At 32.3% G+C, this 27,840-nt stretch overlaps 1 protein-coding gene across 1 annotated transcript; it reads left to right on the forward strand.

The window, feature by feature from the left end:
* Positions 1-27,495, forward strand: LOC136972895 (sterol O-acyltransferase 1-like). The gene is made up of 11 exons (XM_067267553.1): positions 1-16; positions 843-1,058; positions 1,890-2,134; positions 5,960-6,090; positions 18,876-18,932; positions 19,111-19,218; positions 19,398-19,549; positions 23,135-23,262; positions 24,453-24,528; positions 24,603-24,690; positions 26,612-27,495. Exons 1-11 carry the CDS (start codon positions 1-3, stop codon positions 26,940-26,942), a joined length of 1,548 nt encoding a protein of 515 aa, XP_067123654.1. The 3' UTR covers positions 26,943-27,495.
* Positions 27,496-27,840: the final 345 nt, after the last annotated feature.

The raw sequence follows: 27,840 nt of genomic DNA on the forward strand, positions 1-27,840 counted from the left end.
ATGTTGAGGTTCGGAGGTAGGTCATTTACCATTATTATAATAGAGTAGACAACCGTATGACACGGTAGATACGTTTCGTGTTATATGAACTCCGTGTGTAAGTCACTTAGATTTTACAAATACATGAGCCGGGCACTCGTGCACTTTAGCCGGTACGGCTGTTTGAAAGGTTTTCTTCCATAAAATTAATCGATTCTAGACTAATTTGACTCGAACATTTCCAAAACATGTATAATTTTTTAGGAATAATCCATATAAATTATGCTATAAACAAAAAATTGTAGGAATACTTACCGAGTGCGCATCGTTCGAACACGCCCATGCTTAAGCTTGTTTTCGTCGCGGAGCGGCTCATTGAACGGCGGACGCGTGTTTCCCGATAAGTTATTCTTTCTGCGAAAAATTCGCTGAACTTTGGAGACGTCATTAATAGAAATATACTTTTTATAGCTGTTGAATAATAAATGTTTTTTAGTAGGTCCGCTGCTTGTTTAAACTCAATGGTTTGTGCAATGTCCACTATTGGTCCAGATTCGACCAATCCTGTTGAGACACGAGTCGGCCATGACAATCTGACTCATTCTTTTACCGTGTTATACTGGTACGAGCCGCTTTTAGCGTGTTATACGAATCCGTCTTATATGAACCCGTGTTATAGGGGGGTCCTACTGTAATTTTATAATTTTGATTATTTGAGCTTGTTAAATTATAAATTTTAATATATTAGAGAAAATGAATTATCATCACGCTTCGGGTTCTGAGAAAAGAAAGTGCATGAAGAAGTTGGAAGAAGAAGCAAATAAACAGAAACGCTCTGCTAAAATATGTTATTCATACAAAAGTAGACGATATCAATGTGGAAGTTGAGCCTGAAGAAAAGGACGTTGGTGAATATTCTGGAAACAGTGAAAATCAAGAAGTACAAATAGAGAAGACAGAAAACAATGAAAATATAATTGAAGTAGTTGAAATGAAAAATATAGAAGACAAAAACATACCAGAGGTTGAGAAGAAAAACGAAAATGCAATTAATGAAGTAGAAATACAAAATGTAGAAGGTAGATCCAACATCGTTAATGATATTTTAATTTTTGACAATTTGGACATTTCATTATGGCCTTTAAATTTAACAACAGACACGCAACATTATTTGCTTAAAAATAAACCATCGTCAAATATTTCTCTTGTGCACACCGCTAAAAAAGTAGTGGCAGAAGGTGGAAAAACTGTAACTCGGACATTAAAGAAAAATATTTTTACTCGTAACAAGGCAAACGGTGAAAAAATTGAGCGAGAATGGTTAGTGTATAGCCCAAGAAGTAAAGCAATGAACTGCCATGTTTGCAAGATATTTGCGATCAGAAGAACCGCTTTTACGGAAGGCTACTCGGACTGGAAAAATGTAAATGTAAGAGTAAAAAAACACGAACGTTCTACTGACCATAGGCATTCTATTGAAATTTTGATAGGAAAAAATTCAGTTGAGGGACGTGTAGATACTATAGTTGAAAAAGAGTATTTAGAAAAAAAATACTGGAGAAAAGTACTGCTGCGGGTAGTAGCAACAATAAAATTTTTAGCTAAAAATTCTCTTGCATTTCGTGGCTCTAATGAACTCTTTTCTGAATGTCAAAGCGGGAATTACATTGGAACTCTTGAATATTTGGTAGAATTTGATGAGTTTTTAGCATCGCATATAAAACAATATGGATCAGCTGGAAAAGGCAACGTGAGTTATCTTTCTTCGACTATTTGTGATGAATTTATTGAAATATTGAACAAGAAAATGTCAGAAGTTAAAGCTGCCAAATATTTTTCTATAATAATTGACTCTACTCCTGATATAACACATTTACACTAATTAACTTTTATATTGCGCTATTTATCAGAAGATGGAACCCCAATCGAGAGATTTTTTGGATTTATTCCCATTTATTCTCACTCGGGGGAATCATCAGAAAATGAACTTTTACATAATATTGCAAAATTAGGACTTGATATTAGCAATTGTAAAGGACAAAGCTACGATAATGCAGCAAATATGTCCGGCAAATACAATGGGCTCCAAAACCGCATTAAAAGACATAGTGAAACAGCCCATTACGTTCCTTGTGCTTCGCATTCATTAAATCTGGTAATAAATAGTGCTAGTGAATCATGCTTGCAGGCAATAACATATTTTAATTTACTGGAAATCATTTATACCTTTTTTCGGCTTCTACGTATAGGTGGAACATTTTAGAAAAAACTTTTGCCGCAAATAATAAACATTTTACAGTAAAAAAGTTATGTACTACGAGATGGTCTTGTAGAGCTGATGCAGTTAAAGCAATTCGCGCTGGGTTCGACCAAATAAAAAGTGCTCTTCTTGAAATATCTTTAGACGAATCTCAGAAATGTTCTGTTAAAGAAGAATCACGAAAAATGGCAAACAAAATGAATACTTTAGAATTCATTTTGTTAACAGTTATTTGGGATAAAATTCTTTCCAGAATAAATGCAAGCATTTTGCAGTAAATATTTTTGACAATTTATATCATTACGTTAATAGTTTAAGAAGTTCATTTCTGGAAATAGAAGCAGAGGCATTAAGTACGTCAGAAATAAAAGTGTATTGTGATTTTAAAAAAAAGGTCCCAAAAAAGAAAACGTTTCTTTGATGATGCTTATAATGATGAGGGAAATGTAAGTTTTTGTCAGAGCCAAGAAATGTTTAAGCGAAATTGTTTCTACGTAATTTGTGATAAAATATCTCTTCAATTAAAAGTTAGAAGCAAAAGTTACGAAGATATTGATGAAAATTTTTAAAACTCTTCGTACAAACATAGCTGCCGACGAAGACGTATCAATTAATACCGCATTGCTAAAAAAAATGGTACAGTGGCGACATTGATACTGAAGAATTGGACGAGGAATTGTTGCAATTTAAATTAATTTGCAAAAGTCAAAATTTAACGTTGCCATCTGATATGCTGCAATTTATAAAGAGCACAAAAATAGTATCAACATTTCCAAATACAGAGATATTATTACGAATATATTTAACTTTGCCTATATCAGATGCATCTGGTGAAAGGTCATTCTCAGTATTAAAACGTGTAAAAAATTATTTACGAAACTCACTGAATGAATCAAAATTAAATTCTTTAGCTGTTTTATACATCGAACAAAATGCTTTGGATAATATTAATTATGATGAAATAATTGATAATTTTGCTGAATTAAAGACTAGAAAACAGAATTTTTAAATAAAGTTTATTTAAACAGAATACCTCGGTTTTTGTTGACTTCGGTTATCGTCGATTTTTTCGCGAAAAATTTGTCTTTGTTTTCGTCGATTGCCTCGGATTTCGTCGGCGTGCTCGAGTGACCTCGCTGCTAATTTTGCGAAAACAAAGGGCGACCCACGCGTTTTCCGGCGCAGTGTGGCGTTATTTCTCGTTGTGTGAATATTACCCCGCGACGGCCCGCCATTGGCCAACGGTTCCGTTTCCTGAACACTGGGAGTTCAGTCGTGGGTTCGCGCTTTGCCAGGGCGGGCTGGCCACGTGAAGTTTTCCGGGTTTTCTCCACGTCTGTAACGCCTGAATAGAGGCCAGTAACCCTTAAACGGAATTCCCGGAAGGCATTATTCCCTCGATACGACCATCATAAACGCATACAACTACTATTACATGACAATTACGTCACACTTTACCACGGGGCGATATAGGCTAGAAGCTCGTGTCCAACTAGCTTCTACAAGATAAGACCCCGCGTGTCTAGCCGAACAATTCCATTGCTTTTATCTTAATGCTAATTAGTTTTTTATATTAATTTCTTATTTCTTTTAGTATTTAACGCTATATTAATTCTCTATAAAATGTGTTTTTGGTATGTATTTTGGAGTGTTAGAACAAATTAATTGGATTTACATTGATTCGTATGGAAATAATTGCCTCGGTTTTCATCGGTTTAGAATTTCGCCGATTGTTTTCGGACGGATTATCGACGAAAACCGAGGTATCACTGTATTTATATACTTACTTTTTTAAAACTATCTTGGCTTTTATTTAAATTATTTTTTTCATTATTCAATTTACCTCTCATGGGTAAAATATTATATTATTTAAATATTAACAAAAAGGTTAAATTAAATAATTGATATTTTAAGGTAATATCGTTATTGTATAACAACTTTTGTTAGACATTTAATAAAATAAATTTCAATTTTTTTTAAATTTATAAACAAACTTTTCTAGAAAAACTAAAATTTTTTGTTGTATATTAAATATTTTTTATTAATAAAAATTTAAGATTTGTTTTAGTTTCTCACATTACAGTAGTACCTCAGAATACGAAATTAATCCGTTCCTAAACTGTCATGAAAATGTCGTAAGGTGAATCATTTTTCCTCGTATAATTACGTGTAAAACCAAATAATCTGTTCGGACACGAAAAACACACTCAAATTAAAGCTAAGTAGTACATCGAAAAAAATAACTTTAGTAAGGAAAACAGTGAAAAATGCGTTTTGTAGCTGTAAATGTATAAATAACCATAATAGAATAACAATTGATTAAAAAAATGTAGCTTTATTTGCACTTTACCTTTGAGGATAGACGACGATGGAGGCGTAAACTGGTGGAGGAAAGAGGGAGAAGGGAAATGATACTAAAACTTAACTTACATAACATAATGTATCAATAACTAAAAATAACTTAACACTAATTTTTTTTAATCTTCTTTGTTTTATATTTTTTTTAAATTTTTTATTCACTGCTTTTTGCTTTCTTTCCTTCACTTCCACCAGCACTTTCACTGGATAGAGGTCACTTGGTAAAATATCTATCCAAAGAGGTTTGGCTTTGCCTACTTTTTAAAATGTTTCTAAAATGATTTAGGCAAATGTCATTAAACTGAGCAGCAATGCGACCAGTGTGAACCTTTTCGGGATGTTTCTTTTCAATAAAATCAGTCAGTCACAATCAGAAAGAACACGTGATCATGACGGTGGCGCTGTGAACTAATTAACGTCGTATGGTGAGCTTTTGTTCGTATCGTGGAGCAAAAATATGTTCGAATTTCATGTCGTATGCTGAAGCGTTCGTACGTAGAGGTATTACTGTATTTAGTTTTGTTTTATATTTGTTGTGTGCATCATTTCTTGTGGGATAGGGAGGGAGCCCGGTAGGAAGAAATGTCTTAGGCCCCAAAGTGGGTTAATCCGGCCCTGTTTGACAGAAAGGGAATAAAATAATAAATGAGGGGTTTGCGCCTCACGTCTTTTAAGTATTGAGACGCTTTTCTAAGAATCAAAATCCACAATTATACACACTTTAGAAACCCGATTAAATTCTCTACGAAACACGAAAAATATACAAAACAATGATTATTTACAGCCAGAAAAAAAGTCATTTGGCATACGGGACAACAATTGTCTAACCCTGTTACGCGGACATACAAAATTCTTTAAAACTAGGAAAATTGAGCAATAACAAAAATTAATTTAAAAAAAACATATAGAATTTTTCAGTTTTTATTTAATAATATAAATTAGTTTAACTTGACGATGGTTAATAAATTAAGTGCTGACTAGCAGTAGAAGGTTCTTCAAAATATAGCAAATAAAATGCAATTCAGTTTATCGTATTTCATTTCAGACAGGTTTTACTCTATTAGATTACTGAATATGTTGGATTAGCTCAAGAACAACTTTGATTTGACTTATGTAATCGTTTCAGGTGTTGACACTCACATCATACCTGTCACTTCTATTGTTGAAGATATACACAGATATTCTTCTATTTCTCTTAATAAAATTAAGAATTATAAAATATATCTTTTGTTATACGATAATTTATAATTAATTTTCTTAGAATCCACCAAATTGATCGTTAATTTCTTATTAATTTTTAACCAAAATATAATAAAAAATAACTCAATTTTGTTGAAATATTAAATATGGATTCAATTTTAGAAACTGAAGGTGGACATTTTGAGAGATGTAGAAGATAAAATCGATCAAGCAATGGATCAACTATACGATGTCTTGGATTCACATAAATCAATTACATCAGAGAATGAAAATCAACAGAATAATTTGAAAAAGTATGTAGAAATTGTTTAAACATTTTAGTACAGTTAGTTTATTAAAAACTTATTAATTTATTTTAACTTAATTTATCTGATATTATTATTAAAATTACCATTAGTGTTATAAAAAAAATTATTTAATTTGCTATTTTTAAGGATAAATATTAACTTGTGATTTAAAAAATGAATAAAAAATAATTGATAATACTGACATTATGAGTACCTTCTTTATGTCACCTTAAAAATCAACTGAAGGATATATACAAAAAGCTTTCATATTTTCAGTTTTTTGTAACTGGTTGTGAATGACCCTAATAACTACAAATTCCCATGGCTTACTTATTTATCAGAAGTTATGACTTCCAGCATTTGCTGATAGCGTTACTAAAATTTTTATTCATAGTGCTCATAAACATTCATCTTAAATTTTCTCTTATGCCATCATTTCATAATCAGCTGTACAGTATGAGAATTCGACCAATTACGGGAGTATTTTAAGTAATAATTAAGTATTTAAATATCGATTATGGTAGGCTCACTCCATAAGAGGAACGAATCCTCAATATCTGATAGAGAAGATCATTAGATCTAGGATCTATGATTCCAGGTATTGGAAGGAAGAATGCTTTGCTCTTACAATATTCACTGAAGAGGAGCTCCGAAATTAAATAAGCCCGAAATGCATTTGGAAAAACAACAAAAGAAGTACCTAACCTGAAAGCTGTTGTGATTAGGGATTGCAATCCAGCAGTGTTTTCAATCCAGCTGGATTTTTGCTGGACCAGCATCATTCCAGCTGGATCCAGCGCAGATGTATTTTCTGGTGCAATAAAGTGTTATCTATCTATCCATCTATCAGCAATTTATGGTTTTTTTTAAAGAAATAAAACATTTTTTTTAAAAATACTTAAGAAACTTTTATTATTTAGACTGGTCAGTATAAATCAGTAAAACTTCTTACACATTTAGGTAGTAAACTTAACTTTGGTTCGGTTTAACACTTGAGATAAAGATAATTAACTTTAAATGTTTAGTTAAAGATTACATTATAATTATAATCTAAATTAAATAATAGCAAAAGTAATTCTATTAATTAATTTGTATTAATATATTATAATAATGTACGGACGGATAATCAGTGGCTAAGTGGCTATCAGTCTTACCAGTTTTCTTATATAGGCTCTACATATCAGTCTGTAGTTATTTATAGGTAATTTAATTATTAGTGTTAGTAAAGTAGTGAGTAAGTAATTAGTTATTATCATCACAATCATGAATCACATACATTCATATCATCATATATATAAGGTACTGATACTCATTAATTTAATTAACAATTTAACTAACTAGGTAGTCTCGGTTTCTCACTAATTTTCATAATAAAATTGCCTAGCCTAGCCCATTAACCACTTATAGAATAAAAGTTAAAAACTCTTATTTAATAGAATTAGAGTAGAAGTTATAAAATATTAGTCTTGTCTTGAAATAAAATATTTTAAAGGATTAAATAAAATTAAATCAATCACTTCTGTTATTTTTTTGACTTTTCTTGGAAGTAGGATCTCAAGAAACAAATGGTTATTGATGGTGTTGTCTCCCAACCTACTTCTTAATGAATTGCATATATATCCCACTGCGGAAAAGGCCCTTCTCTGCCTCTACGCTAGTTTGGTTTCAGGGTCGTCAAATAATCATAAATCGTTCCGTCACGTGATTCATTGACGTCACAACCGACCGTAAATTAGAATTATGCACCAGGACTAGTAGAGGAGTTACTTATTTTATTTAGCGAGAGCGGAAAGTCAACTAGCAATTAAATCAGCAGAGGTAAAAGGGCGGGCGGTGCGGTGTAAAGAGGTGGTGTAGCACATGCTGCACTGAACGGCAACGTCACTCTCGCCGCCGAACGATAGTGCACGCAGTAAAACGGCAACGCCGACAACGTAGACTTTTGTGCCATTATTTAGAAAGTTAATTGAGTATTTGCGGTCCGCAGCGCTGGATCCAGCAGGTCGAAGAATGCTCTGGATCCAGCTGGATTGCTGGATGAGGGATCCAGCAATTGCAATCACAAGTTGTGATAGTCTACCGAAACCAATTTTCACTCGGATTAAAGATACATATATTTAAAGATTAAATAAATATTTAAAGTAATATTTTAATCCAATTCCCGAGGAAAGAGCGAACAAAATACGTCCAACGTGGTAAAGACCCACACACATCCTATTTCTCCCGACTTTCTTGATAGATAAAACCGATCAAATATCCTTCTAAATCGACAAGTACAGGGTGACAATAATTAACCCGTACAAAGTTTGTAGCAATGCTGCACCTGAACTTTTTTACTGTCACCAATTTACATACTATTGTTTAATTCTCCATGATTTCCTGCCCGTGTAGATGTACTTTCGATGTAATAAGGGTTAGTTCTTTATTTTTTTAATGGTGTCGAACAAATGTTGTGCAATTTTGGAGCTATTCTGGCAAGGAAAGCATCAATGTGAAATTGTTCGTCTGCTCGGTGTTCCAAAAATGACAGTCTCAGATGCAGTTCGGCGATTCAAGGAGCTTGGCCACAATGGTGACCGTCCCGGACGTGGAAGAAAGCGCACTGTCAACACGTCTAGGAACCGCAAGATCATCACAAAGCGAGTTGACTGACATGCGAAGGTCTCCACGAGAAAAATTGCTCGTGAGATCAGAATCAATCGCGAATCGGTGCGGTTAATGGCGAAAAAGGAACTCGTACTCAAGCCCTACAAGTTCGAAAAGGTTCAGCTCCTCACCGATGAAAACAAGTGCGTGAGACTCCAAAGATCCCGTTAACTCAAGCGTCGGGCCGCAGGTCGACAATGGGAGTGCATTCTCTTCACAGACGAGAAGCTTTTCTCCGTACAACCATCAAAACGACAGGAACTGGTCCGCGGGGGCTCCTGGACGCTCAGCCGTCATCGAACATCACAAAATCCAATGTCAGTCATGGTTTGGGGCGGAATTTGTGCGAGCGGCAAGACACCCCTTGTTTTCGTCGATCAAGGGGCCAAAATCAATCAAGATGTGTACCCCCATGACATTCTCGAGGCTGTGGTACTTCTGTGGGCTCAGCAGCATTTTGGCAGTGCGAAATGGATGTTTCAGCAGGACTCGGCGCCGACACACAGGGCGAAGAAGACTCAGGAGTGTGCAAGGCTCATTTTCCCGATTTCATCTCGTCTGCGGAATGGCCACCGTACTCGCCGAATCTGAACCCAATGGACTACAGTGTGTGGACCATTTTGGAGGCCAGGGCCTGTTCTAAGTGCCATGAAAGTTTGGAGTCGCTGAAGCAATCCTTGCGCTGGGAGTGAGACAAACTGTCTCCAGAAGAGTGCGGCCCATCGCTGAGAATTTCAAAACGCGTTTGGGGCTCTGCGTCAAAGCAAAAGGAGGCCACTTTGAAACTGGCTGAATATCTGATTAATACGTAAAGTATTGTCACTGTTATATGCTGTTGTTTTGCTAATTTTCATTTCTTTAATAAATTTACGATACAAAAAACTTGTACGGGTTAATTATTGTCACCCTGTATTACTCAGGTTGTAACTTAAGTCCTGACCTTAGTCAATATAGGCAATTAGTCATGATAACAAACTGTCAAACAAACGAATTTATGAGGTAAAATGAGTAATAATAACGGATAGAAAAGAGCCATAAATCGTCGATACATCTGATTCTTGACAGCCCATATTCGCGAAACCCGGACCCAGATCGAACTTAGAACGCATTACATCATAAATGACCTTCAGCCATAACTTCGTTCATGCATTCATCAGTTAATTCTTGTCAAGAGAATCGATATTGTCTATGGCATTCGTGATGTTATATTTTTTACAAAAGTGCATCAAACAAACATGGATGTAAGCAAAGTCCAGCGATACGACGAATTGCCACCTTTTGCTGATTGGTTCGTGTTCGGGAATAATTGTATTATATATGAATCAATGAAATGCCGCAATAATTTGAATCAGTGTAAATTCTGAGCTTTTTTTAGGCTTTGAGCAGACCGCGTTATATCGAATCGGCGTTAATCATGGCACGTTAAGAGGAGCCTCGGGGTCTTACTGTACTTCGGTAGATAACAACATCAGCTTGACAATTGTCCATAGTAAAAAGAAACTGGATTGAATACTTTTTTCGGTTAATGTGAGCCTAGGTATACAAAATGGCGGCGCTTCCGGTAACCTCGATGACAAGTGTTTTTAGAACAGAAATGTAGATGGCGCTGATAGTAATGACGACTTCGTATGCAAATATCCATCAAAAAATTCCGTTCAGGAAACATGAGGAATAATGTGAATTTCGAATTTTGGTTAAGATGTAGACGGATTATGCACGTTGTTAATTTTTTAAAAAGTGTCTGTGTTTTTTTATAGTTTGTACAATTTACGCGAAGTCTAAAGTTATCGAGGAGGAAAGTTTGTCAATGATAATTAACATGTTATACGTGTCCTTAATGTGTTTAATGTGTGTTAAATGTCATAAAAGTGTATTAAAGGTGTGTTAACATTGTGTAAGTGAGGTAAAAATTTTGTAAAGGGTTTATATGTGGTTCAAATGTGCGTTTAAAGTGTGTAAATGTGCTAAATGTGTTTAAAAGTGTGTAAATGTGTGTTAAACGTGTTAAATTTGTCATAACCAAGGATATGTAATAGTGATTTCCGACCCGAAAGACAACGTGAACGACACATGGAAGGCTAGGTGGCCGTGGATCGCAGGTGCCACCCTCTATGGAGACGCTGCCTATCGTAGATGAAAAGGCGAGAGAGATGTGAATCGTAAGACTGCAGTTCTTATGAGGAGTAAAATTTACGTACAATACAGGCAAATTTTGTTCGAACCACTGATGTATAGAATTTCGAAATTCACTTCGTCCATGCATCGATTGAATTTATAGGTAGTATGACGACTTTTTTATTTTTCATTTCTGGTCCAAGAGTAGGAAAAGTAACCAAAAGCAGGGGAAAAAGTAGCAAATTTACGTTTTAAAAATGTTTTAGTTTTAAAAAAGTTTAAATATAGGCGCGTTTAGGTTATTGTCGACGGTCGCCATCTTGTTTGCACATTTGCGTGTGCAAACAAGATAGCGACCGGAAACGCCGCCATTTTGTGTACCTAGGCTCACATTAACCCTTTTTTCTTGCTTAAATATAATCCTGGCCTTCATTTAATCTTCTCTCTCCCCAGTGATTTGAATCATCAGTGACTTTTTCATATCTCCATATAGCCTAATGGTCTTGATCAAATTTGTTATTCGATACAGAATTTTTGTAGCTGATAAATAATTTTATCGGGCTGATCCAGATGCAAATCTTACATGAGTAATTTAACTCTTGTAATCAAATATACAATACATAAAAAAGTTTAATTGCTTTAAAAATTACTTAAAATAAGCCTGTTTTGATCTATTCAACTCCATATGACATATACATATGAAGGGTAAGGGGGAAAATGATACAAGTCTATGTAACTGTGATTTTCAGTAGGCCTAAGTAGTGCCACTTGATGTCCAATGGAAGAACTTTTCGAAATTCGAATGCGAAGTATGTGTAGCGAAAAACACAACACGAGACTCTACATAACACTAAGTTGGTCATGTGACTAAAACGCGCCTGGACTGTCTTTCTCATTGGTCTCACCTCATTTCCTTGCTTGACGAGGGATTTCCCTTAATTAAGTTCCATTTTTAAATATTTTGGCAAATGGCGTATTTTAAATTTGCTTCGTTAATTAAATTTAAAATTTAAACTAAAAAATGATTGCCGCATCGTGTCACTTCTATAAGAAAGTTATTTTTAATGTTTTCATGACGTTCTATTATCCATTTGGAAGTAACGATCTAACAAGCCTGTTATTTAGAGTGTTATCGCTCATCTAAGAGCCGCCGCAAACTAGCACTTTGCGAGAGCAAAATGCTAGCAAACGTGCCCTAGCACAACCGATGACGTCAAAGGTTCCGCCCCTCTCTTCTTGCTCACGTGGTTTTTCCTTTGCTAGAGCAGCGATACGAGAGTACTCTCGCTGTTCACAGAATTCAACAACGAGAGCATTACGCTAGCAAGAGAGAGCAGCGGAAAATGGATGACTACATAAACATGCCACACGTCGAAAAAGAAATAATAGAATTTTATCGATGTACGTAAATTACATGATTAATACATTCAGTATTGAAAAGAAAATGGTATAAACGTTGTATATTAAAATAGTTATTTATAAATAGGCTTAAGCCTAGTTAGGCTTAACTGATAGGCATATTTTTCCCATTCTGTTTCAAAGTTCGGAACGAAAACTGACAGATAGGTTCCGTTATAATAACTGACGGAACGAAAACTGACAAGTATAGGTTATAATAAAATCTTTGTTCTATAGCCAATCCACATCTGGATTCCACGTCATGTGGACTAGTTACGCGAGCAAACGTTGTGTAGTTTGCGGCTGCTTCGTGCTCGAGTAGCTTACCTAGCAAAAATGGCCCATAGCATCATGGGAAAAAAGGCGGGGCTTAGGAGCGCGACCGAGAGTACGCTAGCTCTTGCTTCCTGTAGTTTGCAGCGGCTCTAAGAATAACCGAGACTCTTGAAGGCCGTGAAGTCCGACTTGAGAAACATCGAGTAAGAATAGCTTTGCCAAGGGCTGCAGAAACAGCATCACGACGTCAAGCTCACACAAGAGTCTAGCCCGAGCAAGCATTAATATCAGTTTCTTCCGCCCTATAGAGCAAATTTCACGTCAGCTTTTTCGCCCGATCCGTAGAGTAAACCTAACGGGTTTATCATTGTTTATCATACTGCCAACGTTGAGGAAATCGTTATACGTTAAATAAAATGGAACGTAGCGAGTATGATTTAAAATATATTCACAGATAAAGTTTAAACGAGCGTATCAAGGCAAGCAAGCATACAAAGGACCAAGACAGCTGTGACAAAAATATTTAAGTGCAGGTTGGGTTTTACCTACGTATTACAAAAAAAGAACAGTTTTTTAATATTGATATCTCCAATATCGGTACATATTGTTCTATCTGAAACAGTATACGTAGCATATATAATTAAAATATGGGGTATATATATACAGTATATTCTTTATCTTTTCAGCTGTAAAATATCATATCATTTCAATTGAATTCTAAATAGCAAACGAGTTGGACAAGTCACTTTAAATGACAAAAATTACCTCGGAACGTAAATACTCGTATACCTCTGACGTCATCGGTTGTGCTAGGGCACTCAAAAAACGATGTGGGCAGAAGAATGACAGAGAAAAATGAAACTTGTTATGAACAGAAGGGACAACGTCACCTTAGGTTTAGACAGAGTTTGAATTCCAGTTACAAAGGCGATTTTCTGTCCACTTTGAGGGGTGGGAAATGTTTTCGATATTCTTGCATTTACAATATCATTCATGATCTAAGCGACTAACAAAAATCGATATAGGGATTTGTCTGCTTTGTAGTTATCGAGTAGGTGTATTTCTTCGAACATGTTTTCATAAATCATTTATTGAAAAAAAGCAAAGTATCACCTAAGCCACCATAAAACTGTTAAGATCATAAATGACGTCATAAATGCCAGAATACCAAATATCTTCTCACGTTTTAATTAAAATGATCGGCAAATCTTCGTAACATGACTTTTAAACTTTTACCACAATATACGCTGTTGTGGCAACCGTTTTAAGTTTCTTTTTCATTACGGTTCTTGATGAGTGAATGAATAACTCGAGAAAAGTTTATGGTTTCTTGGTAACGTAAGCTTAATTCCAACAATAAAACAGAAATTTAATTATATTAATATGCAAGACGATAAGTAATGGTTGACAACTTAACCAGATTAGTATTTCTAACAAAGAGTATTGTTCGGTTTTTACGAGCCACCCTCCTCCCCATTCCTATTTTAAGCCAGTCTTTATTCGACACTTTGGAATTGTAGAAGTTCGTAGCCAGAAAAGGTTTCCAGAAGCACTTCTCAGAGTGAGAAAATATCAACTTTTAAGTAGCCTTATATTTTATTTTATTCATAATTCCACCATTATAATCTTACGGGTTAGAGCATTCCATTCCAAACATTATCGTATTCTTTTTTTATGGAGAAATCATTCATTCATAATTAAGGTGTCTAAGCATTTAGATTATTTTTATTTCTAACTAATAGTAATTACGAAAAAAGCATTCGTAATTTGTAATTATGACCGGAAAATACCACAAAACTTGTTCTAGCTATTGGAGCTGTTCGCCGCAGCGGCATAATTTAGAACTTAATGCTCGCTCAGGGTCTAGAGCAGGAGTAGGCAACCTTTTTTGGCTGCGGGTCAAAATCAACCAAAATGTGTGTATTAAGAAGACGTTTCGGTTCAGTGGTATTTTTATTTTAAAACAGTCCTTTTTCGTGAATAATAAGATAGATTTTATTGAAAAATTAATTACAATATGCTTTAAACTTTAATCATAAAAATTATAATTATTATAAAAACAAACATAACTGAATGAACTTTATTTTCCTCTCCGATATCGATGGCTCCCCTGATAACATCTGTGCATAAAGTACTGTACATATCAATTTGTCACCATTTTCTATAATCTATTCTTTTTTTCCACACATCTTGAAATAATCTCTCTTTTGCTTTTTGTTTGTTCGTGGTAATAATTTGTTTTAAATAATGATAATTATTTCTCTGCGTAAGTATAATTGCGTCACCATTTTGCGCTACTGAACAAGTGCTACAACTGAGAGAGAACTGAGAGGACACCAGTGTTACTATATGTCTGTTAAGGAATTGTAGATCGCATTGCCAAAGTTATCGAAATTTCTCCTTGAAATTATGTTACAATTTTTATTTTTTAAAAATTTAAAATGCATGCTCGTTACTGCAACTTTGTAATCAAGCATAAATGTTATTGTTGTTATTTATTTTCAGTTTATTTTTTATGTATTCTTCAAGTGTTCGTTTCATATTTATGGTTTATAATTTATTTTTATATACGATATTATAGTTTATTTTCGGAACTCGAGTGGGTCACTTGAAATTATGAAATGGGTCATTCAGGTCATTCAGTGACCCGCGGGTGATAGGTTGTCCAGGCCTGGTCTAGAGTCTAGACGCTTGTGTCAACTTCAAGTATAAATTACTTAATTTGTGAAAATATTAGCAACTATTCTTGAATTTCTTGAAATATCTGCTCTTCTCATTTCTACAATCTCTACTTTCTCATAAAAAGTATTCCGTCATGCTTGACCGGAGAATTTCTAGTTTTATAATAAACATTTTTTTAAAAAAATAAACTTTTAAAAGATAGCGCCAGACAATTTTAACTTATGCCGGAAAAGTTATACAACTCGTTCGAATATAAAAAAAAGTTGCATAACTTTTTTTTACATTCGAAGTATAATTTTTGTGTCTTTCCATTTTACTTCTGCATTTTTGTTGGCTATTAATGTTTAGACGGCATTTGAGTAAGTCATACTGATATTCCTTTAATAATCTGTCTTGTAATGTTTGGTAAGTGCTCTCTATATAGTATTCTGCAATTCTCTTATTTATTATTTTTACTTGTATTTTATACTCCGCTCTTTAGCATATTATACACTGAACTTTTTCGTTCTAGACGACAACTTATATTATCAATGGACTTATTGTGATTAATCGCATACTTTGGTGCCTTCTACTTTGAATTTCATTCGTTTCAAGAGGTCATTTGAACTCTAAATTGTTATAAGTTCAAATCAGTTTTCCTCATTAGAAATAATGAAAATTGAGCCCTTATGCAGTTTGGGTGGTTACGACTGTTTGAAAGGTTTGAATCTTCCGATCCTTATTTTCGGATCAGTTTACAGACCTGCTTCGGGCATGTAAATTGGCCGAAAATGTTTGTTATGTGATTAACGTTATTGCTGGAAATGTACGAATGATGTTTTTTTATTTTATTTTATTTTATTTTATTGTCAAATCTCGGGATATTAAAAAGGGATTTTTTGTGTCGGCTACTTTTTGGCTATTTTTTAAGAAAATTTTTGGCTACAAAAGCTAAAAACATTGGCAACGTAGCTTGTGTGTTCTGAGAAAGCATGGCAATGTCTGATCGAGTGTTCCCAGATCTGAGTGAATTTCGTCTACAAGACCTGTTTCTAGTGACACAGAATAACAGAGAAAGCATTCAGTGGGCGATGGACAATGGTCTGATAAAAAATCAACGCATTTGCGAAAACGGGCGTTGTGTGGGAGCAAATGCAATGAGATTAGAAGAGACGGACAAAACAGACGGCTTAGTTTGGCGATGTTCCGCTGGTAGGATTTGTCGAAAAAAGATTTCTATTCGGAAGGATTCATTTTTCGAAAACAGCCATCTGCCAGTATCAAAAATTCTTCAATTAGCATATCTCTGGTCCTTTGAGCTCGACAAACAGGACTTTCTCATGAGAGAACTTCAGATTGCTTCTGTCAACACAATTCTGGATTGGAAACAATTCTGTCGTGATATATGCCACGAATGGTTTCTTCTACATCCAGTTGTCATCGGAGGGCCTGGCCACACTGTCGAGATTGATGAAAGTTGTTTTGTTGGTCGGTGTCGTCTCGTCGGAGAACAGTGGGTTTTCGGAGGATACGATGTGCGTACCAAAGAAAGTTTCATGGTCGCAGTAGATCGCCGAAATGCCTCCACGTTGTTGCCCGTCCTACAGCAGTTTGTTCTACCTGGGACAACTGCAGTTTCTGATTTGTGGGCCAAATATAAGGTCGACGAAAACGTAGAGTACCGACATCTCACCGTAAATCATTCGGTGAACTTTGTCGACCCTGCTACTTATGCCACCACAAATCGTGCGAAATGTATTTGGCAGAAGGCCAAGGAAAAGAATAAACGTCGCTTTGGTACTCGTCGCACCACGCTAGACAATTTCCTAGCAGAATTTCTGTGGCGTCAACAATTTCAGAGAGATGCGTTTAAAAATTTTATCTCTCAAGTGCGTCGGGTTTATCCTGATGCAGCTAATTAGTTGATGCTGTTATAGAGATAATACGAAGATGGACTTTGTGGAATCGTCTTATTTAAGAATGTTTCCGTGAGTTGTTTGGTTTAATATTAAGTATATAATATACTTTTCTTTGTGTGTATTAACCACTCAGCAGTGAGGGACGTATATATCCGCTAAATTTTTTTGGGAGTATCGCCAAAAACTACCGTGAAAAAAAAAATTCACATAAAAAATGAATTATGTAACAACAAAAAAGACTTTTCTTTACTAGACATAACTGTTTACAAATACTTTTTCTGAAACAAAAATGAGAAAAATTGCATGAAAAAATATTTTAAAAATTTTCCAGGTAGCCTATATTCTCCACTAGGCCTACTAGGGGATAGAACCATACCTAACTCTCCCAGTGCTGAAAGGTTAATCCAGCTTCGACCAATAACCAACTATGATAAATTTTTTGATTCATTCCGTATTATTTTGTATTTTATTTATGTATTGTATTAGACATTACTGTCCATTACAAGGGAGAATACATTATTATTAGTATACAAATCATAATATAACAAATTTTACAATATACAAAAATATAATTATATTCTTAACTTAAGACATGCAAAAAGAAACTTTTGAGATACATCCTCATTGGCAGAAGTTAAGGCAATAATATCTTCCCGTCATAGAAGTTGATATATATAATGTTTTTTTTTACAATCATTATATCTGTTACAAAAGAAAAAGATGTTTTTCCAAGTCTCATTTTGACCTGAAGTACAATATGGACATTTTTTGTTAGGATTAATACTGATTTTTGTATTAAATAATACTATAGAACTTCAATTAAATCTTAATTCTATTAAAGTACATTTGACAAAATAATTAATATTTGAGTTAAGATACCGTTCTGTGTAAAAATGAGACTTGAAAGAAAATTTACAATGAATATTCTGTTCTGCCTCAGACCAATCCCTCTATATATTTTGTTCACAATAAGATTTTATAATTGACAAGTATCTTTTTATCAGGTTTGGTTTCTGTAATGTCCAGAGAAAACTAAAATCAGAATTATTTACTATTTTCTTTAATTTATATTTATTATTAATTTTAATTTTCTCCAAGTTGAAGATTTTATGGTCCCCTGACACTAATTTACATTTCTTTTAACTTCCCTGACACAAATCTTAATATTTATTCTATCCAAAGTTATACTAATTATCAGATTTTCATGAAATTTTCAGACAGTTAGTTGTATCTACTGTTTGAAACCTGTTTGCAACATTCCAGTCTGAAGCGAGTAGACATCTCGCTTTATCTCAATAAGATGCACTTTCAAAACTGTTCAATTTTATTAGTTACATTGAACGTTTTGCTGAAAAGCATAACATGGGATGTTTAAAACAAAAAAAAAAACTATCAAAGATTCTTTATATAATGCAAGAGTGGTAAAAATACAAATTATTCAGAATTGGCATTTTTTAATCTATTCTCTAACTCAAATTGTCTGTAACTTTAAGTTTTTCCTGTCCCTTAGAGCTTAGAGAAGTTTTACTATATATTATTGTGTTAAATTATAATAAAGAAAAATTATAAACTTAAGAAATATTTTCATCAAAATCTCAAAAACGTATATTTAAGATTTATCTTAAAATAATTGCTTGTTTTAATTTTAAGCATTTAATAAACTTTTCTAGGAAATTTAATATAAATTAGAATAATAAAACATATAATTATGTTCAAAATAGCAAAAGAAACATAATTTTGATTCATTTCTGAATTGAATATTTTTATACTATACAGAAAAAATTGTACCAATCTTCCAGAAAAAGTGTTTTACAGTAGAAATTCATTGTTAACGTAAGTTCATTTTAAAATATTTAATTAAATAGAACACTCAATATAGCATAAAAATAATTATTGCAAACTGTTAATGGTTATAAATTATATAATAATTTTAATATGATTTACAACAATAAATATATCATTGTAATTTTGTAATTACATTTTACTGGAATATGTTTTATTACTTTTTCAGAGACTTATTTAAAGTAACTCATCTTCAGTCTATCTATAACATATGTGCAGCATCATTATTTTTACTTATTTTCAAAACTTCATTACTTTATGCATGTGATCCAGAGAAGTAAGTTAATGTGAAATTATACTAACTTTACTATTTAAGTTTTAAATAATTCATAGGTACAGTACATATATTCAAGTTAGTTAAGAAGTTTGTAAAATTTAAATATTTAAAATTTTTAGAATTACTTTTGAATACAACTTACAATAAATTACATACAAAATTTTAATACTTTTTTAAAGGTTAATTGAAGATTTAGAAATATTATCCTGGGGTCTTGGTTACTTTTCTGTTGTTGTGGTGGTATGGTTAAGTATGAATTTAAGTATCATTGGAATTATTTATCCTTGTTTAAGAGTCTGGTCTTCTACTCGATATCCAAGCAAACATATAGGTATGAATATGTTTTATTAAGTAATGATTTTGTAATAATAAAATCAATTTGCAAATTTTATTTTATATTCAAATTTGTTAGGTTAACTTTCTATTTCATTAAATATATTATAATAAATATTATAAATACAGGTACTCCTCACTTTACGATCGAGTTCCGTTCCGACGACTATGTCGTTAAGTGAATTAGTCGATAAGCGAGGAGCTTGCGCCGGGAATATAGGATCGTTGTAAAATTATACAAATTATGCAAGAAACTTCAAATTTATTCATAAAAAGACTTATAGTACTATAATAGGCTAATAGCATACTATAAGACTATTATAGTATGCTTAGTGCACATGTCACCATTTGCCACTAACTGACACTCAAGCTGAGAAAGGGGATTCCCCAAATTGCAGGTCAAAACTCAATTGGTCGTAAGTGTGAGTGGTCATTAAGCAGATAGGTCATGAAGTGAGGAGTACGTGTATTCTTTATCACATCAAACAACATTTTATTTATTACAATGTTATATTTTATAATTATCAATTAATAGATGATCTGTTATGTATGTTATTTTGTGTAAATTGAACTGTTCATTGAATACTTTCATTCAGTTTTAACATTTAAGGTTTCTTATAATTCAAAATTTTTCAGACATATTTGTTTTTCATTTATCAAAGAACATTCAGCAGCAATTATGATTTTATTTGAAACTATTTTACTGGATGTAATATCTGACTACATTTGTGTAGTCAAATTCTAATGCTGATTTTATTATTCTAATAGTGCTAAATGCATGATGCTGGATGCTAATAGTCATCCAGCATCATATATTACAATACTAGCATGATGCTGTGGTGTAATGTATTGGCATAGAATATATGCAGACCCAAATAGCACAGCCTATTATAGTTGGCTGATAGAAGATCTGAAAAATGGAAAAATCACCAAGTACCAGCATAGGTGTTTTAGAACAGCACCCAGTGTGCCAATGACCACTGGTAGTACAACCACTGGTTTATATCATAAGCTTTCAATTTCAATCTTTAGATCTTGATATTTTATCTTTACTCAGTTTTTTCTTCAACTTGAGAGTCTTCTGGTATGACAATGTCTATGATTCACTTTTTTTCCTCTACCACAGTTAAATCTGTGGTAGAGAACAGTTACCACAGTTTAAATCTGTGGTAGAGAAAAAGTGTATACTATGTTTTAGGCTTTTATCTGTTTGTATTCTGAAGTTCCACAAGATCTTAACTTCAAAGTTTTTAATGACTTTCATTATCATGATCCCACCAGTTTTTGTATTCAGCACAAGACAGTTTTGGCAGATGTTCCAGTGGATCATTTTAGCAACTGTATTATGATGTTGCTTATTGTCAGTTTGTGCAATCTTTGCACAAGAATTAAGAATATGGTTCACAGTTTCTTCTGATTCTGTGCTTAATCTGTACTTTGAATCTGTTGATCTGTTGATTTTTCAATTTTTGCTTTGATTGCATTTTTAATATGGCAGCTAGAATCAAGTCCTCTGTTTATTTCCTTAAAATTCCTGACAGTGGCATCCACAGACTATCAAAAAAAGGGATCACAAGCTATAAAAAAAAAGGTTATTGTACACTATGCAAGGAGCTTCAAACTATGATTAAATGTTGGGTCAGCACTGTCACAAGGTGGTGCTGGTTGCACTCAGGGCTAACTTTGTCTTGAAAACAAGGAGTGTAGTTCTGGTCAACATATGAAGAAGTTGCTTGGGATAATGTACAAATATTGTTCATTATTTTCTTTTATATAGACTTGTTAGAAGTCATGAATTTTCTATTATTTGTTGATAATGAAATTTTGTGGGGATTGGGTGACAACCCATTATACATTTTAGCATATCCTAAACATGTTCAATAGAATTTCTTTAAAAATTTCAAGAAACAATAAAAAATGATCACTCAGTGATGAAAAGTTCCATAATTGACAAAGTCATTTCTCACAAAAGATCCTTCTCAGTAGGCTACTGTTGGAGCCAGAACTTTATCTTCTCCCTGTAGTCTATCTTTGTTGGAAGTGTCCCAATCAAATTACATAATAATTATTTACAAATTTCTTAAAAATTGTAAAGATTCTGACAGAGATTGACTACAGAGAGAAGATAAAGCTCTGGCTCCAACAGAAGCCTGCAGAAAAGGGTCTGTTGTGAGAACTGATTTCATCAGTTGTGGAAGTATTCATCATGAACATTCATCATGAACATTTTTTGTTTGTTGAAATTTTTTTAAGAAATTAAAATGTCCTGTTGGAATCCCAACTGTGCAACCAGGGCATGAGGCTTTAGGTTTACGTAGATTCAGAACCAGCCATCAGGGTGATTCAGCAAGAAATGGGACTTGTCAGTCCAGAAGGCTTTCTTTTACACATCCAAGGTTCAATGAAGTCTTTTCTTCACCCATGCAAGGCATTGTTTGCAATGACACATGGTCAGTTAATAGAGGCATCCCTGTAGGTTAATGGCTATTGAATCCCAGTTGACACAAGGTACATCACTTGGTGATTGTTGAAACATCCACTGTTGTATTGGCAAGTATGCTTTTCCACTATGACATGTGTTTGTTCAGATATAGATACCAGTCTTGACACATGACACTCACCTCTGGGATCAATCATTTGTACCACTTCTGGTGGATGTTTGTAAAATTCATGGTCCATCCACTCATGGTACACCCTGAACACTTTGATACAAGAAAACCAACAAATGCAGCTGTTTTAGAAACACTGGCACCCATCCTCTGAATCCCAATGATCTGTCTTTGCTCAAAGTCATTCAAGTCACCCCATTTGGTCATGACTGACAAGTATTGCTTTTTACAATGCAAATGACAAGTCAATGTGTCACGACTACAGCAAATTGTGAGTAACAATTACAGACCATCCATTTACCACTTCCAAGATAGCATTGGCATTGTGTTCCTAATCCAGTGATTATTCAGTGTATATCAAATTTAGTGTACCAATCTTCAATGGTGTATCATTATATCAGTTTAATCTTTACCCATAGGATATTTTTTGTACAAATAAGAGCTTTCTGTTATATATGAAAATCATTTGTTTTCATGTTTTTGAAACATGTATCATGCTTTGCATGTAAGAGCATGCTCTTATGTGTGCCAGCTTGTTTTGCTTTATAATTTGCACTGCACTGTTGTGTCAGTGCAAATTAAATGTAAATATGCTGCTATAGTAACTTCTGTATTTAGAACATCTTTATGGTCATCATTATTAAAAATAAAAAGCCAAAGCAAATACATGCTTCTGATACTATCAATATAAAAGTGTTTTTTATGTTGTGAGGTTTTCCAAATACTTGGGGAAAAATAGTGCCAGTTTTTCCCCATCTATAAAAATATGTTCTTACACTCAGATATAACAACATCCTCTTATATGCATAGAAATATGGTATTTAAAACATTTGCATTTTCTACATACATTGCTGCTCAGCTCTCAGATCAGCAATGTATACAGAAGATAAAGTAATTTCTGTGTATTTAAACTAATGTGCAAATTTGTAATTACTGTTGTGCTATTGTAATAAAATGTTTATTACATGTTCCAGGATGCTATGACTTACTATTTGGAGCTTTTTATATTCTTTACCAAATGATGCTATTTTTTATACCTGCATTAGTGGTTACATTATATAATATTCCTCAAATATCCTCATCTATCATCATATTTGAACAGGTTGGTGCAGTTTTTTAAATTTATATGATATTTAATCAAGGGAAAATAATTTACATTATTTCCTTTTTAAGTAGTATATATCATAATTTCCTGAATATAATCAGGAGTAATGTATATCTCTAAAAAAATTTCTAGAACAGAAATAAAACTTTTATATAACCACCCCAGAAGGTAATATGCTTGGATAAATCTCACGAGGCAGTATTAGATACAACAATTGCGTTTTTTTTTTTTGTGACTGGGCTGTTACTACATGTGTTTTGAAAGAGCAAGGTTAAGAAAGTGTATGCATTCATTTAACAAAATATTTATTTTTAAATTTTTATGAAGAACTGTCATGAAAAATTTGTACAAATGTCTAAAATTCTTTGTAAAAAATATAAAGTTAACAACTATTATAAAAACTTCTACCAGAAGATTACGAAGCCTGTTCTTGCCTCTTATATTGTTTAGGAAATAGATGAAGACAACAATTATTCAACACAGCATATTTTTTCAACAGTACATGAACAAAAGCAGCTGTTATATTTGGAGTTCAAAAAGTTATCTTATTGTCATGAAGTATAAAAGAACAAATGCATATGGAAATGTGGTATGCCGTAACACATTGTGGAGTTATTATTTTTTCATGTGGAAGACACATCATCACAGTATTCATTTTATGAATGCTACTTACCATGATATACAGGTATTTAATACAATTCTGAAAATTCTAGAACAGAATTCATAGGCCATATTTCAGTAAGATATGCTCTAAGCATTTACATATTGATTTAGCATGTGTGTTTGTCAATTTTTGAAAAGAAAATTTCTGGGAAATTGATCAAGAGAGATGGACTAATTATATTATCTCCAAGATTTTTGATGTAAAGCCAATGAATTTCTTTGGAATACACAATGGATAACATACAAGCTACTTCACAAAATATGAAAATCTGCATCACTCACTTTACGAGAAACATCATATTTGGCAATGTATTTCAAAAACTCTTGAGACTTATTTTTCATGCAATTGTCATTTGGAATCAAAAAGTATTTAAACATAACAGCTAGTTAAACTAATTAAAAATAAAATTATGATGTAATTTATATTTTGTAAATTTACATCATGAAAATAAACAAAGAATAAAAATGGATATTTAAACTATATTTGATTATGATGTAATTCATTTGTATATTATTATTCTTAGATACGATTAATGATGAAAGTTCATGCGTTTGTGAGAGAGAATGTTCCACATGGTATCAATTTTAAACCACATCAAGGTAAGAAAGAAAAATAGTGCTTTAACTGATTATTATACAAATTTTAATGATTTTTTTTTTACATGTTCATTTAGATGATATACATAAACCATACCCAGAAATAAGGAATCTCATTTACTTTTTATTTGTTCCCACTCTTGTTTACAGAGATAATTATCCTAGGTAATATTAATTTGAAAAAGCTACATTTTTCTTTGAAGATACAAATTATTTTAATTTTATATTCATGATAATTTATCTAATATTATCCTTGGATTAGAAATTAGCTAAATATATTGTATATAATTAACTCTTTTGTCACATTCAATTCTACATGATTCAAACAAGAAGAAATGATAAGTTAAAAGTTCAAGGATCTGAAAATTTAATAAAACAGGTATTTTGAGACTAGATTTATCTAATCATCAGATTGGCAACAAAAGCTTCAACATTTATGTACAAAATACAAAATGATATTTTCAAACATTGTGATTACTGAATTTTAATATGAGCATTATTTAAACAAAAGATTTTAAAGAGAAATGAAACAAATTTATATCCATGTACAGGACCATTATATAAATGTAATTTTATATAATGAAACACATCTTTTGATTTCCAGCAGTATTCTAATATAATAAAAAAAAAAATGTTTTCATCCTATTTATAGGTCTTCCTCTGTTAGGACTAACAATTAGAATACATAAAATAGCATTTTTAAAATAAATTCAAACAAATAGAAAATTACAAACTCAGAGGTTGTAAAATTTAATTGTATATAATACAAAATTTACAAAAAAAGTAAAAATCAACAATTAAAATTTAACTTTAAAATAAATGAAACATAAATAAATAAGTATATAACTAAAATAATCAATAGGCTGTAAGTGTCAAAGTTCATGTTTCAAAAATATATTTTCATGCTGTGGATATACTTTCTGTATTTCTAAAATTAATACTGCTTGAAATCAAAAGGTGTGTTTCATTATATAATCATTTTGCATTCTGGTTTACCTTGAATACCAATTTGGTATTCTCAGGTAAACCGGTTTGCTTGCAATACCAAAAGTGCTTTAGTGACAAGATTTAATGCTAATTTTATTTTAAAAAATGTCCTGAAATGTCATCATCTTGGTCTAGTACATTGGACACAATTGATAATATTTGACAAGACTCTAAGTGACTTGGTACAGCCTTAAGGACAAGAGTCATTGGCAAGAAAATCAATCACCTGAGACAAAAATAACAAAATACCACCTCTTGTGAACAGTCAACAGAAATTATATCTATTCAGCTCTAACTAGAAATGTGCAAACTGACAGATAGAAATTAAATGTTACAGACTTCTATTTAATCTCAATTAGATTTACACATTAGTCTGCTTGTGTTCACTTAAAACAAAGTATGTAAACCCTGTAAAGAAGAAATATTTTTTTTTTACAGTTGTTAACTGAGCACTTGATAAATTTTGGATTCTGAGCCAACTAATCTGTTTGGAAAGTGAACACTCATTTTTCAATAAAACTTGTTTCCAACTGCTCCTTTGGTATCATGAAGATAGACAACTTGGAAAATGCCCATTGCATATGAATGAAACTCTGCACACCCACTGCATCAAATAATCAATTATTAATATTTTGGTTAAAAAGCATTAACATGGGCATCAATTTCCAAAAAGTTTTCTGAAAAGTCATTTTTTATTTGACTATATTTGTTTTCTTGAAGTTAAATTAATATTGTGATAATTTTAAATTAAAATACAAGATTTTTATATACTCATTCATTAATTTTTTGTTTTGTATATAACATAAAATTACTTACGTATGAAATTAAAAAATTAGTTCTATTACCATTGTACTTATTTTTATTAGATTTATAATTGCATTTAGATATTATATAAGTGTCATTTACATGAATTTTATAACATGATACTGGCATATAAAATTTTATTTAAATAATGTGAAATTTGTCAAAAAAAAAATTGACAAACTCATAAATATGACAAATTAATTTTTAATATCAATGTAAATACTATTCAAAACTTTCTCTCGTGGTTTTGATTTATTACATTTTTATTTGATACATATATTTTTTAATTTTATAGGTTACCAAGAACATCTTGGAAGAAAGTATCAATATATTTTGTTCAATTTGTTGCATGTATTTTCACTACATTTGTACCTTTCTGCCGATTTCTAGTGACAACATTTAGTCAAGTTGGATTTATTCAATTCACAAAAGCAGATATTATTTTAATTCAAACAAAAGCTGTACTTGTTGGTAGTCTTTGCATGTTTTTGTTATTTTATGGAATGCTGCATTGCTGGTTAAATATGTTTGCTGAAATTTTACGTTTTGCAGATCGCCAATTTTACTCGGTTAGTGTATTTTTGCTTTGGTTAATTTTTCTTATTATAGATTGTAATATACATTAATGAATATTATACTTGTTAAGGAATCTCCTCAAATTATATCCAATTCAAACTGCTTTTCTTAAAAAACTTGAGTTATCAAAAAAGTTGTCTAATTTGTGTGTTAACTAAGACTGTACTAAATAATACCTTAGTGTGTATATATATATATATATATAGTTACATTAGTTGAGAAATTAATATTGGGGAAAATGATATTATCATTATTTAATCTTTATATAATATAGTAGATAGATGTTCAGAAGGGTTGATGTCATCCCAGCAAATGAAACCCCCTATGTAATTCTCTGTTGGAATTAAATCTTTGATGTTTGGCAAGCAATTTGATATTTCTCTGATGTTTCTTCTTTAATTTGGATGAGATTGATTCTAAAAGATTGACCACACTTCCATTAATGTTCACTAGTAGGGCTAGACTATAGTTGTAGAGATCATTCCCAAAATGAATGAGTTCATTTGTTAGGATGAATCTTCTTCTACTCAAATGAATAGCTTTTTGTAAGAAAGTAAGATAATGCAATCAAACAGAAGGGAATATTAACTATAGAGTTTAGAAAGAGGCATTGTAGGAGGAAGATTAATTTTTCGGACATGCAGTATATTTGAACTACAACTTCCTGTTCTTTTTGGCCATTAATATTTAACTCCAACAGAGAGTTACATTGGGGCCTCACTTGCTAGGATGACATCAATATACTTAATACTTTTAAGAAAATTATACATTAATAATTCACTTGTTCTTAATAAATTATTATTAATTTATTTATTTAAGATTTAAACATTATTTCAAAATAGTTGAAAACAGTTATAAATTACAAATTATTAACAATGTAAGAAAATTTAACTTGAAATTCTATGATAGTAAAGATTGAAGAAATATTGTATTTATAAATAAGAAATT

This window comes from Centruroides vittatus, unplaced genomic scaffold (assembly GCF_030686945.1).
Source record: "Centruroides vittatus isolate TY-2023 unplaced genomic scaffold, ASM3068694v2 contig_1068, whole genome shotgun sequence".
In the NCBI taxonomy this organism is placed as follows: domain Eukaryota; kingdom Metazoa; phylum Arthropoda; class Arachnida; order Scorpiones; family Buthidae; genus Centruroides; species Centruroides vittatus.